At 61.2% G+C, this 10,180-nt stretch overlaps 1 protein-coding gene across 2 annotated transcripts in view; it reads left to right on the forward strand.

The window, feature by feature from the left end:
- PRODH (proline dehydrogenase 1) overlaps window positions 1-10,180 on the forward strand; it is a 19,229-nt gene that overhangs the window by 5,542 nt on the left and 3,507 nt on the right. For both annotated transcript variants that reach the window (XM_007460037.1, XM_007460038.1), the window contains exons 3-12: window positions 2,810-2,844; window positions 3,219-3,368; window positions 5,084-5,148; window positions 5,348-5,464; window positions 5,886-5,965; window positions 6,514-6,595; window positions 7,652-7,744; window positions 7,833-7,979; window positions 8,507-8,682; window positions 9,477-9,575. In XM_007460037.1, the coding sequence (XP_007460099.1) occupies window positions 2,810-2,844; window positions 3,219-3,368; window positions 5,084-5,148; window positions 5,348-5,464; window positions 5,886-5,965; window positions 6,514-6,595; window positions 7,652-7,744; window positions 7,833-7,979; window positions 8,507-8,682; window positions 9,477-9,575 (1,044 nt within the window). The remainder of the gene's footprint in view (window positions 1-2,809; window positions 2,845-3,218; window positions 3,369-5,083; window positions 5,149-5,347; window positions 5,465-5,885; window positions 5,966-6,513; window positions 6,596-7,651; window positions 7,745-7,832; window positions 7,980-8,506; window positions 8,683-9,476; window positions 9,576-10,180) is intronic.

Raw genomic sequence — 10,180 nt, forward strand, 5'->3', positions numbered from 1 at the left:
GTGGGGCGGGGAGGGAAGGGGAGGGGAGGGGAGGAGAAGGCGTCACATGAGGCTCCTGCCCTGGGAACGGAATGTCCGAATGTCCGAATGTCCGAGCGGAGCTGCTGGTGGATTGGCCTGGGGAGCCAAGCCCCTGCCTTGTGATTTGCTGTCTTGAAGGCGGGGTTCTCCAGCTCAGTGCCCTGGTGTTCCTAGCAGGGCTGTGAGCTGGGGCTGCAGCCTACACTGAGGCTGCCTGTTGAATAACTAATGGGCTGTATCCCCGCTGGGTCTGGGTGAGGGCTGGTGGTTTCACAGTGGGATTTTCTCTCTCTGGTATGAAAAGACTTCCTTCCCAGGGCGATCTGCCTGGCTTCCTCCCTGCCCTGCAGGGGAGCACAGGGAGGAGGGCCGGCTTTGCCCTACCATGGGCACTGGAACCTGTGACCCTGGGCCACCCTGCTGTTGGTGCCCCTTGTCTTGCCGGAGCCCTGCTTTGTGGGCTTTGGGACGTGAACGGCAGTCCCTTCCTGTCCTAATGTGGTGGCCGCTGTCCGATGCCAGTGGCAGGGCTGCTGCCAGGCAGCCCTGTGTGCTCGGTGGAGCCTGGCTGAGGGTGCAGAACCAGGCTCATAGGCACTGATCGAACATCCACGCCATCGAGATGCCACACATTCTCCATCAGGAGCCCCTGTGTGGGGAACGGAGGGGTCACAGGCCCCTAGACCCTGCTCTGGGGAATGTTGTAGAGGCCACTGCCCCAAGTTAAAGCCACAGGAGTGGGGTGGGGTGGGGTGGGGAGCGAGCACAGGTGGTGGGGCCCTGCCCCAGGCATAACCGTAAGAGGCACAGAAAAGATGGGGGCGTCTGAACATGCAAGAGGCCCAGCAGGTGCCCTGAGGACGTGGCCCTGGGAGGAGGGGGTCCGTGGGGCTTCCCCAGGTTAGGAAGCAGGAGGTAGGAGGCCGGAGGCGCAGGAGGGAGAATAGCCATCCAGGGAGGGGGTGGGATGGTGTTTCCCAGAACACTTGTTAGAAGGCAGAGGCCAGGAACCTAACTCTAGGAGAGGAGCCTCGCAGGGTCCCCCCAGCAGGCTGAGGGCCGTGGGGAGAGGGCGCAGGGCTGGGTTCCTCTCAATGATTGGCTGTGATGAGGTTGTGATGAGGATGGCTGGGGACAGTGTGGCCAGCAGGTGTGTGTGTCCTGGCTGTGCAAACCCAGGGCTGGCTGGGGACGAGGCCTGGGCCTTGGTCCCCAGGGTGGAGGCCGCTCCTCGGGACTGGTGTGCCCAGTGTCTTGGGTGCTGCCTGGAGCCAGGGACTGGGGGCCCACAGGCTTTTCTGTGTTCTTCTCTTGCCTCCTGCGTTTCACCAGGGGAGAGCTGGTGTGAGGGCAGCCGGCATGGTCTCCCCTCACTTTTCACTTTTTTCTAAAAGGTGTCCAGCCAACAAATTACCTGATGCAGAGCTGAGCTTGGAGGTGGCTGAGGGGATGGTTGGGGTCTTCCTGCCACTCCTGCAAGCCCCTGGGTCGCTCCTGTGGCCCTCTCCTGCCCCCTGCCCCCGGGGGCACTCCATTCCCTCCTCCACATCTTGGCCCTTACATGTGCACGCGTGTGTCTGCACGTTTGTGCATGTGTGCACATGTGTCTGCACGTGTGTGTGTGTACAGAGCATGCTCTTCTCTTCATGGTGACACGACACTCCCCTTCCCCCCAGCCTGGTAACTGCCATCTTTGTCTCCTCGTGATCCACTCGCCGGGCCTCATCAAGAGTGCAGCCCCAAGAGTGCAGCCCCGCCCATGCTAAGTACTGTCTGCTCTGGGATAGGCCACTGCCCCCGATCACGTGGCTGTGTGGCCGGCTGGCTCCCCTGTGCCTTTGGAGCTGGGCTGGGGCTTGGAGGGTAGAAGGCCAGCTGTGGAAATGCTAATTGGGACCGTCACACGGCCCCGGGCCCCTGGGGTAGTGGTGTCCCCTCAGTGGAGGGCAGTCTGCCTAAAAGGTGGATACCTGCAGGTTATGGGCTGTGTGGTGACAGAGCAGACCCGAGCCTTCCGCAGCTGCCAACCTCGGGATGAGGCCCCTGCCTTGGTGCAGATGGCAGGTGCCATGTCATGCCTCCACCTCAGTGGGCCACAGCTGTGGGGTGGCCTGGGTTGGGCCTTACAGGTGCCCTCTGTGTCCTGTCCTCATGAGGACTGGGTATATTCAGGTATGATGGCCAGGGGAGGCCAGGGGAGGGTTTGCATTAAAAAAATAAATTGTGGTTGTTGGTTTGAAAATAATCCTGAGGAGCGCGGGTGGAGGTGGGGCCGGCTGTGGGCAGAGGGCAGAGCAAGGGGCCCCGCTCCTTGGCTCTGGGGATCAGGAAGCTGGTGGTTTCCCTCTCTCCGCCATCCTCAGCCCTGACTGGCCCGCGCCCCGCCTTTACCTCACAGGAAGGAATACCCCATGGCTAGCTGGCCTCAAGGACCTACCCATGCCCCGGGCTGTGTATTGCTTTACTTCCTCCTCACCCAGTGTAGGGAGGGGCCCTCCCCCAGGGGCAGACCCAGGTTCCTCGGGAGCAGGGCTTGTAGGCTGCCAGGCTCAGAGGAGGTGACCCCGGAGGCCGGGGTCGGGTGGGGTGGCGTGAGTCACTCTTACCTGGCCAGGTGACCCTGCCTTCCTCTTCAGCCCTCCTGGGTCAGGGTCAGGGCTCAGCCTCCACTTCCTCCCACCTGTGCCTCCTCAATGGGACGCACCTGTGCCTCCTCAATGGGACGCGTTTGTCACTGGTACCTGAGGTGGCGTGACCGCGACCCTCTCCCGCTCCTTCCCTCCTGCAGGTCCTGTTCCTCAGCATCGGAGAGGGCCGGCCACGGTGAGTGGGAGGCAGCCATTCAGGAGCGAGCCCGCTGCCCACCCGCACACACTCCCGACTTCTCCCTGTGTCCCTGGGCACCCAGGCCGCCATTCTGAGTGGCTGACACATCCTTACGGCCTGCCTGGGGGGCCGGTGCACTCGGCCCTCGGTGGGTCTGGGCTTTGCCTTCCTGCCCTGGCTTTGCCACATGACTAGGGTGACCCGAGGAGAAGGAAGAGTGGGCGCCAGGGTGGGCAGGTTTGGGGAGCAGCACAGGCAGGGGGCCGTGTGCTCGGGGTGGGATGGGGCTGGAGCTGGAGTGCGGCGCTGGTGGCGGGATGCGGGCTTGGGGGTGTGGGGAGGTGGCTCAGGCCGGACGCCCACCTCTCCAGGCACCAGTAAGAGGGAGAAACAGTTCCAGGCCCACCGGGCATTCGGAGACCGCAGGGATGGCATTGTCAGCGCCCGCACCTACTTTTACGCCAGCGAGGCCAAGTGTGACAGCCACATGGAGACGCTCCTGCGCTGCATCGAGGCTTCAGGTGGGGTCCTGCTTGTCGCTGGCCTGCCACCCGCCAGGCCCAGCCTGGGCTGACCTCCGCTTGAGGAGATGTCCGGGGCCGGAGTGTTTGCTCAGGGCTCTATCCCCATCTCTGTGGCCTTGGTCCTGAGGATGACCTGGGCTCACACCTGAGTCCAGCTCCTTCTTGAGGAGCCTGGCTGCCCACAGGAGGGCGCCTCCCCTCTCCTGTTGTCCAGATGTGGGCCTATGGCCCCCAGTGGCCCCCAGTCCCAGGCAGGGGCTTGACTCTTGTCACATGACCCCTGGCTCTGCCGAGGGCCACACCATTCCGGGAGCTGGTGCCACGTCCTCTTTAACAGAGAATTCTTCCCCGCGTGGCCTCTGGGTGGGGACACCTGCTAGGGAGGTGAGTTAAGCCAGGAGGTCACAGAGGCCTCAACGTCCATCAGGTCCCCAGAAGCCCTCCTGTTAGTGGGTCCCACACCTTCTGAACACTTTAAGGAGTGGGAGTGAGCAACGCCCAGAGGTAGCCTCCTAGGAGCAGCGCTGGGCACCCCAGGCGGTCAGGCAGATACCCGGCTGCCCAGTGTCCAGTGCCAGGGGCGTCTTCTTGGTTCCCTGCCCACTCTGCCTGGGGGCAGACAGACGGGGAGGGCCCCACAGTAGCAAAGATGTGTGTCGTGGGCTTCCAGAAGCCAGAGGAGAGAATGGGGGTGGTGGTTGAGTGCCTTCTGCCTCCAGCTTGTGCTCTGCTGGGCATTTCTGTGTTCGGTGAACCCCCAGGGGCAGCCCCGGGTGCCGAGGGCATTGGAGAGGAAACAGGCAGGGATTGAGTGGGCAGGCCTCACCAGCTCCTTTGCCCACTGCATTCCTGGACCCACGTGGCAAACTCAAACCCTGCTGAGTCACCGGTTCCCACCTGCATGGTGGGGCATCCGGAACAGCCGAGTGCAGGGTGTTTGCGGGCTGCGTAGGGTCGTTGTCCTTCTGCCGTGGGTGGTCAGCCAGCCCACGCGTCTAGGTCCTCGGTGGGCTCTCCCCTCCTGTTGCCACGCCCCTCGGCCTGAGATTGCCAGGCAGCCCCCAGAGCTGCTTCTGAGGGCCAGGCAGCCTGCCCGGGAAGCATGGCCACCGTGGGCCTGCTTGGGCCTGGTGGGCAAGGGAGGAAAGATGTGCTGGTGCCACTGCACCGTCTCATCGGGTGGCTGGATTGTTCAGGCTCTGGGGGTCTCAGGGCCTAGGTGCAAGATAGACCCAGTACCACGTGTTGTAGGAAACTAATAGGAAGAACGGCCACCGCCTGCCTCCTGAAGTCTGTCATGTGTCGATGAGAAGTGTCCTAACTCTTTTTCTTTTTTTTTTCTCTTTTTGGCTCCGTTGGGTCTTCGTTGCTGTGTGCGGGCCTTCTCTAGTTGCAGCGAGCGCGGGCTGCTCGTCGTTGCAGTGCGCAGGCTTCTCATTGCAGTGGCTTCTATTGTTGCGGAGCACGGGCTCTAGAGCGCAGGCTCAGTAGTTTTGGCACATGGGCTTAGTTGCTCCGCGGCATGTGGGATCTTCCCGGACCAGGGCTTGAACCCACATCCCTCGCACTGGCAGGCAGATTGTTAACCACTGTGCCACCAGGACGTCCCAAGAAGTGTCATAACTCTTGAGTGGCACAGATTCCGGGCGCAGGCTCAGGGTCCCCCCCACACACACCCCAGCACTGACGGCTCTTCCTGTGGCTTCTCACAGGTGGTGCCAGCGAGGATGGCTTCTCAGCCATTAAGCTCACCGCACTGGGGAGACCCCAGTTTCTAGTAAGTGTCAAAACCTTCTACCCACAGGGCGTTTGTAAGAACTTGGGGCTGCCGTGAGCGTTAAGTGAAAGCTCGTGTGCTGGTGCCTTGGCCCTGGGAGCCAGGCAGACGGGCGGGTTGGGGTGGCTCGGGCTACATGGGGGTCCTGGGAGGGGGCTGGGTGTGCGCCTGGGATGGCAGCTCAGGCCCGCATCCGCAGCTGCAGTTCTCAGATGTGCTGACCAAGTGGAGACGGTTCTTCCACCAAATGGCTGCAGAGCAGGGCAAGGCCGGGCTGGCTGCCATGGACACAAAGCTGGAGGTGGCTGCACTGCAGGTGAGTCCGCCGCTCCATGGTGGGTGTGAGAAGGTGGGCCGGGGAGGAGCCCTGCCCGGAAGGAATTGGCCAGGCAGTGTCCGAAGTGGGTTCCCAGGGCCTGCTGCCCAGCCCCCAGCTGCTGGGTCGGTGGGGAGGGAATCTGAATAGAGATGGAGGATGTGCTGGGAGGGAGGCCTGGAGCGGGGCTGGCCCTGCCAGTAGCCGAGCTCTGTGGACCCGCAGGGATGGGCAGGTGTGGGGGGATGGGTAGCGGGGAGAGACTATCTCTGGAGCAGAAACCCAAGGCAGAAGTGTAGCCAGTCTCAGTACTGGCATAATAAAGTCAGCCTAGCATCACAGGCCAGCAGGCAGGGGCAGGAGATGTTCGTGAGCAGGGCTGGGAGATGGCACTGGGACCAATGCCCTCTCGCTTCTGAAGGAAAGCGTGGTGAAGATGGGCATCGCGTCCCGGATGGAGATTGAGAACTGGTTCACTGTGGAGACCCTTGGCGTGTCTGGGTAAGAGTAGCCCCCGGGCTGAGATTTTGGGAGAGGCCGCCCTGGTTCAGCCAAGGTTCTGGCTTAGCCCCAACGTCTTCTCCCAATCCTGGTCACCCTCTTCGAGGGCATGGGCCCCCTTGAACCCTAGGGCTTCTTACAGAATTATTTGGGCTGTGGAGTGAGGGTGCCACACGCAGCCGTCCCAGGACCCATCTGGCAGGCGGGTGAAGGGTGAGGGCAGCTGAGATCCCGGAGGGTCCCAAGCCTCATTGTGAGGAGCTGGGGGCTGGCGGCAGTGTACTGTCCCCTCCTGCCTGGTCTCCCGTGTCCAGCTCTTCCCCGAGCCTGATGTGGCCTGGGTTGTCTCGGCCCTGATGTAAGAATATTCATGTTTTGGTTTCTGTTTTTTAAACAGAGGACCATGTTTACATTTTACCAGTCTTTCAAAACTGAGCACTGAGGCAGGTTCTGTGGGGTTGGGTCTGAGGGTGCTCCTGCAGGGAGGGGGCTGGTTTGGGGCCGTGGTGAGGCCGTGTGTCCACATGTTGACGCGCCTTCTCCCACAGCACCCTGGACCTGCTGGACTGGGGCAGCCTCATTGACAGCAGGACCGAGCTCTCCAGGCACCTGGTGGTCCCCAACATGCAGGTGACGCTGTGCGCGTCTGTGCCCTCCACCTCACGGTTCTTGCAGGGTCGTCACGGAGGGTCCCCGCTCACACCGCCAGGGCTTCCTCACAGTGGCGCTGGGTCCCCAGGATGAGTGTCCCCACAAGCCAGGCAGAAGCTGTCACCTAGTCGAGCCTCAGGAGACCCACGCCGTCCCTTCTGCCCAGTGCTGTTTGTTAAAAGGGGGTCGCTAGACTGGCCTGTGTTCGGGGAAGAAAAATGAGACTACCTGCCCCTGGGAGGGTGATCGGGCATTTGTGGCCATGCTTGAGCGCACCACTGAGCTGGGATGGGAGGAAGCAGCAGAGGTGCCTTGGGAAACACCCCACAGACGCTGCCTTTCACAAGCTCCAGCCTGGCGACGGAGGGCCCAGGAGGGGTGTGCTTGAGGCCTCGCCGCGAGTGCCCTGGGCAGTGTTAGTGGGCAAGCGGGGCAAGCAGAGGGCCCCCCGTGCTTCACGGACCTGCAGGGTGGGTGCCTACTGCTGACCTGCCCAGCGCCCTGAGTGCCACCATCTGGGGCCGATGCCTCCGTCCCCCTGTTGCATGTCAATCTGTGATGTGTGGCCAGCCAAGTCTGCCTGTAGGCACAGTTCTTCCATGTCCTCTGCCTGCTAGGCGCTGAGTCTTTCCAGGTGATTGGGTGGGTCAAGGGTCACTTCCTGAACTTTGCGCAGGAACAGAAGGGGGACCCATCGTGAGGATCCTGTGCAGGCTGTGGGAGCCGACTCCTTGGGTGCAGGCTTGACCTGGGGCAGCCAGCCCCGTGAGGAAGGGTGTGCTGGCGGGCCACGCAGTTATGGGACGCTGTGTGGCCGGCGGGACCCTGGACAGGACACTGACCTTAATGCACAAACAGGGTGGCAGGTGGAGAAGGGGGCGCGGGGATGAGGCCCACTGGTCCCGGGCACCAGGCACTGGGTATCGGTAGGCCCTGCACCAGGGGCAAGAGGCTGCCCATGGGAGGGGGGGGAGTGCTGGCCTCGAGAGCCCAGGTCTGGAGCCCTGCCATGGCCTGACTGCGCTGCCCCCTCAGACAGGACAGCTGGAGCCTCTGCTGTCTCGGTTCACTGAGGAGGAGGAGCGGCAGATGACGAGGATGCTGCAGAGGATGGACGTCCTGGCCAAGGTCGAGGACCCTGGGATGTGCCGGGGTGGGGGGGCACCCGTGTCATCCGGGCCCCAGACAGACCCTCTCTCCCCGCCGTGCCCCTCAGAAAGCCAGTGAGGTGGGCGTGCGGCTGATGGTGGACGCCGAGCAGACCTACTTCCAGCCGGCCATCAGCCGCCTGACGCTGGAGATGCAGCGCAGGTTCAACGTGGAGAGGCCACTCATCTTCAACACATACCAGTGCTACCTCAAGGTGCGCCCAGCGTCTGCCGCGGGGAGACAGGCCCCCAGGACCAGCTGCCAGCGGACCCGTCCCCTGGGCCTCAGACCCCAGACAGGGTGCTGAAGGGGCAGGAGGACGATGAAGGAGCTTTTGGAGTCCATGTAACGTGCCTTAATCGCCAGATTTCGAGTGACTGTTTACTTCCGCCCTTTTTAGCTTGGTCCCCTCTAAGGGTCTGATGAGGGCTCTGGGCCCCTTCCCAGCCTCGTGCATGTGCCTCAGGGACCCTTGAGCACAAACTCTGGCGGCTGCTCGGGGACCAGCCAGGTGTTTGGAGGACTCAGGGTAGGGTGGGTGTGGGGGCTGTGGGGACAAGGGGAAGTGGGTGCGTGGGGTCCAGGCAGGTGCTGACAGCCCCCAAGTCACCACAGCTGCTGGCCCCAGTGCCCCTGCTGACTACACACTGGGGGGCACCGGGGCCCCAGGGAGGCCCTATGGGACGCAGGCTGGAGGGGGGCCCATCCTGGTCATCCTCAACTTTCGGCTCCGGCCCATAGGACACCTACGACAATGTCACCCTGGATGTGGAGCTGGCTCGCCGAGAGGGCTGGTGTTTCGGGGCCAAGCTGGTACGTGGTGCATACATGGCCCAGGAACGTGCCCGAGCCCTGGAGATTGGGTATGAGGACCCTATCAACCCCACGTACGAGGCCACCAACGCCATGTACCACAGGTGCGCTGCCCTCTTTGGCTCCTGGAGCCTCAGAGCTTCCCGGGGGGGTGGGGGGAGAAACTGGGAAGGGGCTGGAGCTGACCCGACGTGACCCTGTCCAACGTGGGAGCAACCCGGGGTTCAGAACCAATACCTCCTCTGCCTTTGTTTTACTTTTTCCAAAACCATTAAGGTTTTTTTTTTTTTTTTTTTTAATATAAAAGTCCACTGAACTGCCTGGATTGATAAAGATGAGAGCTGTACCCCGGCAGCCCTCCCTAAATTGCACGAGGCCTGTTTGCTTTTTTTTTTTTTTTTTTTGTCAGTATTTAAAATCAGCATATTTTTATGTTAACATTTGAAATTTTAAGATTTCTTTGGAAAAGCAGGGGTCTCAATCTGGCCTACATGCTTGCCTGGGAACAGTCCCCTGGAGATGAGTTGGGATCTCACCCTTTAGGTGGGGCCTGATCTGCTCACCAGAGTTCACTGCAGCCCTCACCCCATGTGCTCAGTGGAGTAGTCAAGGCCTCTCACTGTTGTGGCCTCTCCCGTTGCGGAGCACAGGCTCCGGACGCGCGGGCTCAGCGGCCATGGCTCACGGGCCTAGCCGCTCTGCAGCATGTAGGATCCTCCCGGACCGGGGCACGAACCCACATCCCCTGCATCGGCAGGAGGACTCCCAACCACTGCGCCACCAGGGAAGCCCGTTTGCTTTTTAATTCCACGCCAGGATCGTCCACTGTTTTGCGCCTGCTTCTGCCTCTGCCCCTGCAGGGGCTGTGCAGGCCTGACTCACGCGTCACCCTCCCCAGGTGCCTCAACTATGTCCTGGAGGAGCTGAAGCACAACACCAGGGCCGCAGTGATGGTGGCCTCGCACAATGAAGACACCGTGCGCTTCACGCTGTGCAGGTTGGCCCCGCCCCCTTCCCGCTGGGCGCTCCTGATGGGCAGGAAGCGTGGGCAGGCAGTGGGTTTTGGGGGAACATCTGTGGAACGAGCTGGAGTGGTGGCTTTAGGGCCCCCAGACCCCCTGAGGCCAGCTGGGCGTTGTGCTGCAGTAGCCAAAAGGCTGTCGGCAGTTACTTGAGTTTTCAACATTAATACCAGACTTACTAAAGTTTCACATTAAAAAATAAATTTCATTAGGTGAAATTTAAGTGTGAAATGTTGGAGCCCTCAGATATGTCGCCTCATTTATAAACAATTTCTCAACACTTTAAACGGTGTTTAGAATTTAAGATAGTCTGTTTTCTCTTTAAATGCCTGTCCCATGGAGCATCCTTGTAAGTCAGATATAGGAATGAGGTGAAATAAATATACATTTTTTTCTTTTGGCTGTGTTCTGGGAGTTCCCTGACCAGGGATCAAACCCAGGCCCCAGGCAGTGAAAGCACCTAGTCCTAATCACTGGACTGCCAGGGAATTTCCAATCACCACGTTCTTTTATCTCATATCTTAACCCAAACTGGACCACAGCAGGGGTCCTAGCTCCCCCAACCCCGACCCCCCCCCCC

Source organism: Lipotes vexillifer, unplaced genomic scaffold (genome assembly GCF_000442215.2).
Source record: "Lipotes vexillifer unplaced genomic scaffold, Lipotes_vexillifer_v1.1 scaffold987, whole genome shotgun sequence".
Taxonomy (NCBI): domain Eukaryota; kingdom Metazoa; phylum Chordata; class Mammalia; order Artiodactyla; family Lipotidae; genus Lipotes; species Lipotes vexillifer.